Below are 5,745 nucleotides of genomic sequence, written 5' to 3'. Positions count from 1 at the left end.
ATAAATCATGTTCTAGGAGATTTTATTATGTAAAATTCACATTTTTTTTTTCTTCTCTTGGACTCATAAACTCCACACACTTTTATGTGTGTAAAAGATAAATTTATCTTCTACATCATAAAAAAACATTAAACCATGTAAATATATCATAAATACCGTTATAGCAATTTTCTCTAGGACCAAGTTCTATTTCATTCTCCTCTTTTATTTGTGTAGGACATACTCTAACCTGTAATCCAATGTATTTTGTCTAATTCCATCTTGCTTGTGATAGTAGGTACATAAATTTTTACATTTGCTTGCTGTGGGGCTGTTCTTGTTAAAGAGGTGCAGCTGGTTGCTATAATCGACATCGCAATCGTTTAGGGTCTAGCTCGGTGGCTAACTATATATTCAGTATGTAGCAATGTGCTGAAGATTCAGAAATGTTAGCACCGAGATGAGGTGCACTCTACATACAGGGGTCAACAGAAATGTACAGCATATAAAATGTAAATAAAGCGTGGATCATAAAAAAGTAATATATCTGCCTTAAATGAAAGCACAAACCTGAGTTTATTAGTGGACCAAAGATACTATGGGGGCTCTTTTTCCCTCACTACACAAAGTATACTATACAGCAGGCCTAAAAACATTGTACAAGAAAACAAAAGGGACTGCGGATGAATTGAAATTTTCATACACATTGGAGGTCAGCCGTTAATCATTTATCAAGACTGGTAAAAGGAGTAGGAAATTAACACATGTATGTCCAATGCAGGTTTCTCTCAAGATAAGCTGATGATAGTGTATTTTCCACCTCCCTGATTCTAGTCTGATTGCTCTAGCCTTTAGACATGAATTACCTGTAATTAAAATTCCATTGAGATAACATAATAAGGAATCAACAAAAATAAAGGATCATAATCATTAAATAAATATAAAACATAAAATTTAGCCAGAACATTGGCAATTCATTGGGTAATCCTCAAATGGTTAGAAGAGGCAGTATACTATAAGGTATATATGTTTTTGAGTGCTTTCAAAAATCTCACCCGGTCTGAGGTAGCCCTCTCCAATTCAGCAATTGGTGAGATTGAGGATGCCTTTGCAAGTAAGATGAACTGCTTGCTATACCATTTTCATCTCCTACAAATTGTTCCGAGTAACTGGAAGCTGGCGGAGACCATACCGGAACTATGCCTCCGTCCCTTTCTCTCCTAATACTACTTGAAGATTCTACAGTGGAATCTTCAGCTGCATTGCTCATCTCCATTGCAATATTGTATTGTAGCCGTGCATTGGTATGAACAGTCTGCAACATCCTGTCGTTCAATGTGTCTCTTTCATTTTGTTGTGCACTAACATTTACTGGCACTTCAGCTCTGCTATCTTGTCCTGAGTTTCGAAGATCCGAAGAAGTTTCTTCCTCTTCCACTCTCACCAGGGAAGCAGTGATGCTTGGAACCATCTGATCCTGGTAGCGCCGGGTAACAGGTGCGGGATTGTGCCTAATGGGTTCATGACTTTCCTCCATTTGTATGTCTTGAGGAAAAGCAAGAGGGACTGATTCAGAAGAGTCTCCAAGCCCTTCCTCAGTTCCATTTTCAATTGCAGCTCTTGAAGCTGCATCTTGTTGCCACATTTCTGAGAGTGCTTCTTGTAATCTGGCTTTTGCTTCATCTATTCCCACGATTGGAAGAGGATAATTTGATCCTAGCTCAATTCCAGCAGCTTGAAGTACTGATTCTGGTGCATTCCATGGATGATGTATCCACTCAGTTGGTAATCTAGCGAGTTCTGGAAGCCAGCGCCGTACATATTCTCCATTTGGGTCAAATTTGTATCCCTCAAACTATAAAATCCAACAACTGAAATGAGTGTATCTATTACTAGAAAATCTATCAGTTTTGACCATTCAAATAGCTTACAGTAGGCATAACTCAAAACGTCAATACCGATGTTAATAGTCAAAATTTCACAAACTCAAAATTCTATGATTGATCATATATATTTGACCAAATTCACAGGTTAAAAAAAGTGAAGATATCTTTCAATGGGGAAAAGTTGAGAGTAAGTAAAAGAAGCCAGAATATTGCCATGCCCCACACCAAGCAATGAAGCACCTCCGCTATCTGAAATCCAGTAACCATAGTGGGATGGTGTTTTGGCTTCATTCAAAATTGATATTCAAACAGGCAACAGGAATATAAATATAACCACTGGCTTGTATGCTGTACATACATTGTAACCTTTGGGGCAGTCAAGAGATGAGGCCGGAAACACTTATTGTTTTATTTCACTCTGGAAAAACTCTCAATGGTGGATAGAATTATCACCATGTGCACAAAATATAAAAACCAAAGAGTATATATAGATGGATTATGCAACACTTCGTATGGTTTTCCAGATTAAGACATAAAAGACATGCACATGCAAACAGATGATGATACATCCAAAAGGTCAACATAAGCTGGATTATGTAGCTTTTACAAAAAAGTAACAGAACCTGTGGATTATCAATTCGGTCAAATTCACGACTATCCGGGAGAGAACCAGATATGTACTGCCAACCAAGAGCATCACTCTCAAGATCTGCATCCAAGAGGGTATCCCAGAAATATTTCATTCCCCATCTCCAAGGAAGTTGCAGAACCTTCACAAAGAAACTGGAAACTACAACACGTATCCGATCATGCAGCCAACCAGTGGCCCACAACTCCCTCATGCCAGCATCCACCAAAGGGTACCCAGTTCTGCCTTGTCTCCATGCTTTAAAATAGCCTTCATTTACTACCCAAGGAAAGAACTTAAGGTGGCCTAGAAGAGGCCTTTCATGACTATTGGGATGGTTGAAACTAATGTACCTTGAATATTCTCTAAGACCAATAGACTTAAGGAACAAGTTCACGCTTTCTTCACCGGCATTGTTTCCTTCGTTGGCCCACAAAACTTGCTTAATGCGAACAAGATGGAATACTTTTTTTACACTCACCTCACCAAAATGCAAACAGGGTGAGAGAAATGAGGTAGTGGCACTGTCAGCCTTCCTGCGATTTTTTGAGTACTCAATCAGTGGACCGTTTATGAATGTCGTCAATGCCTTATTAGCATTGCTCCACCCAGGTGACCATGCTCTAGCAAGAAGTGCATTGCTTGCCTTCTCTGATTCATCTTCAAACACCAATGTATCACAAGGGCACCTTGATACATCACCTGAAGGAGGGCAAGAGTTGTCAACAAGTGCAAATTAAAGTAAAGCTTGACGGGTCACTAAAAATGAACAATTCCTAACAGAACAAGTATGTACTAAGAACACATGTACACATGGAGAGATTCTAAAAGCAACGCGATAAAGATTTTGCAGACAAAGCAAATTTTGACATCAGAAATCAGAATTGAACAATTCAAAAGAAGTTTTCTTGAATCCTTGTACATTTTAATTTCTGGACAACCATATTTGGATGCCTATCAGTTTATTAGGCACAATTAACTATAAATTTGTGCTTCTAAAATGAACTCTTGTTAAATATTATGCTCATTGCTTATACTTTGTACCATTTTGGTATGTTAAATAGAAACTTAGCAAGTGATTTAAATAGAGCATAGGTGTTTCCTCTCCAATTTAGATCATTAGTTAAGTAATGAAAAGGAAGCACAAAAGCTTAATGAATTATGCAGTTGGCAACTAATGAACATTATCAATAAAATAAAAGAAAGCTGAGACTAAGGAAAGAACAGAACAAAAGTAGACCTTGAATAATCCTTTTAGGTGGGAGAAGAGGTGACTCCGGGTCATAAGGCATGCTAAGACATCTTTCCCAAAACGCAGCAAAAGTTGTGAATGGTTGGCCATGGGCATCATTGACTTCCCATGGTTCATATAATAAATCCGCGTTGAAGGAACGTACTGTTATGCCCTGAGCAGTAAGAACCTCCTTTGCTCGTTGATCCCTGATAAGTGACAGTGGATCTGCAACATAGAAAACCATGAGTAACATACAGACAGAGCCTTCTCTCCTGCACTTTCGTAAGCAAAAGAATTGATGAATGTAAAATATTATCAACAAACAGAAATAGACCATTTCACTATACTTTTAAGACTATCATAAAGCAAATCCGAAAAGATGAATAGAGATCACAAAGTAGTTTGTATGAAGAAGTGACCACAGACAACCACAGTATTAACTGATAAGCGGTCGGAAAAATCAATCAAACAATGGTAATATCCTGTTCTGTAAATTGCCACCTGACTAGGAAACAACACACTTTACCAAACAATCAAAGAAACAATTCCAAATGATATAATCAAGGATCGTACAATCCCCAATGATGTTTATAACTGTAAAGAACTAATTACACCCAAAAGCTTAAGCTAACGGGTGAGACTACGGTTTTATATATCTCAACACGCTACTTCACACGAGAGTCCACTGGGCTTGAAGAAAGAAATTCCACTAAAAAGAAAGTGAGGGCGGTGAGGATCGAATCCGGTACACCGAGACTCTGATACCATATAAAGAACCAATTCAACCCAAAAGCTTAAGTTATTGGATGAGGTTACATTAATGATTTTATATATTTCAATAATAACTGAGCAACGAACTTCCCAAAATCTGGGTATCATATTTGCAGACAACAACAGATGAAATGCATTGAACAAAACAAAAAGTAGAACACTAATTATAGGAAATGAAAATGGGAAAATAAAATAAAATTCCCTGAAACTGCAAAGAGTACAATCATACAGACATATAAGAAGTAAAACACACTAAAATAGGATAAAATGATTAGAAACTGACCATATAAGTGGTTAAAAAAGAGTTGAGAAGCTCCGGTGGACTTAACAACCTCCAGTAGTGAAGAAACACTATCAGTGGACCTCTTAGTGATGAGAGGAGTGCCAAGACTTCTCAAAGAGGAATCAAGGTGAGCCAAACTGTGTTTGAGCCACCACCTAGAGACCCTGCCAGGGTAGTATTGACCCTCTTCTTCAGGTGCCCATATGAAAACTGCAACCACAGCTCCAGCTCTCACTCCTGCAATCAGTGCTGGGTTATCCTCTACTCTCAGATCTCTTCTTAACCACACTATGCTGCATCCACCACCTGACATATCTAGAAAACTTCACCCACCCCACAACCTCAAACTATTCACACACACACAACCCTCTCTATCAAGTTTTAACCATTTAAGGTAACTTGTATCTTTTCTTCCTTTCTTTTGAGTGCTGAAGAAAACCAGGCAAGAAAATTTAAGCCATAAATAGGTAAAAATCACAATTTGATTGATGATTTGGGTGGACAGCTTTTTGAGTTTGGTACTTATGTTTTATTTGTATTTCTCCTTTTTTTTGGGGGGTGAAATTATTTTCCTTGCAACAAATTCGTATTTTTTTTTTTCCTTTCACTCCCTAGTTGTACGAAAAAATAGCCTTTGGGTTTGACAGAATCGACCCGATGAGAGAGATAGATTGGAAAGAAGGGGAAGTGAAGAGGATTGGTTAACTGAGTGGGGAAGATACAATGACTTAGATAGACAAATTGCAGCCACAACTTTTTGTTCCGTAGATTTTTCGTTTTTTCTCTGCTCTTATCCTATACACTATGCAATAAATAAAACAAATCCAACACAGTCTCTTGTTTCTTCTATTTTCTATAAAAGTTAGGACTCACATGATGGATAATCGGATAAATCATGCAACTCCTTCAGCTTCAGATCTCTCAAATTTAATTTTCATTTTTTCATGCAATTTTTTTTTTCTCC

General features: G+C 37.7%; 1 protein-coding gene across 2 annotated transcripts; it reads right to left on the bottom strand.

The window, feature by feature from the left end:
* Positions 1–431: 431 nt before the first annotated feature.
* On the bottom strand, positions 432–5,338 carry LOC133291632 (cryptochrome-1). 2 transcript variants are annotated; one of them, XM_061489921.1, is made up of 5 exons: positions 4,782–5,336; positions 3,734–3,952; positions 2,489–3,195; positions 1,035–1,834; positions 432–845 (listed from the first exon to the last, which is right to left on the bottom strand). In XM_061489921.1, the coding sequence occupies exons 1-5, from the start codon at positions 5,092–5,094 to the stop codon at positions 842–844; spliced, it is 2,043 nt and encodes a 680-aa protein (XP_061345905.1). In that variant the 5' UTR covers positions 5,095–5,336; the 3' UTR covers positions 432–841. The 2 variants fall into 2 exon arrangements, with proteins under 2 accessions (XP_061345905.1, XP_061345906.1); XM_061489922.1 differs by lacking the exon at positions 432–845 and having other exon boundaries at positions 1,031–1,834; positions 4,782–5,338.
* Positions 5,339–5,745: the final 407 nt, after the last annotated feature.

This window comes from Gastrolobium bilobum, unplaced genomic scaffold (genome assembly GCF_033153095.1).
Source record: "Gastrolobium bilobum isolate Gb01-03AN ecotype WA unplaced genomic scaffold, APGP_CSIRO_Gbil_v1 utg1076, whole genome shotgun sequence".
NCBI classification, from domain to species: domain Eukaryota; kingdom Viridiplantae; phylum Streptophyta; class Magnoliopsida; order Fabales; family Fabaceae; genus Gastrolobium; species Gastrolobium bilobum.
This window is presented reverse-complemented; position numbering and strand designations above follow the sequence as displayed.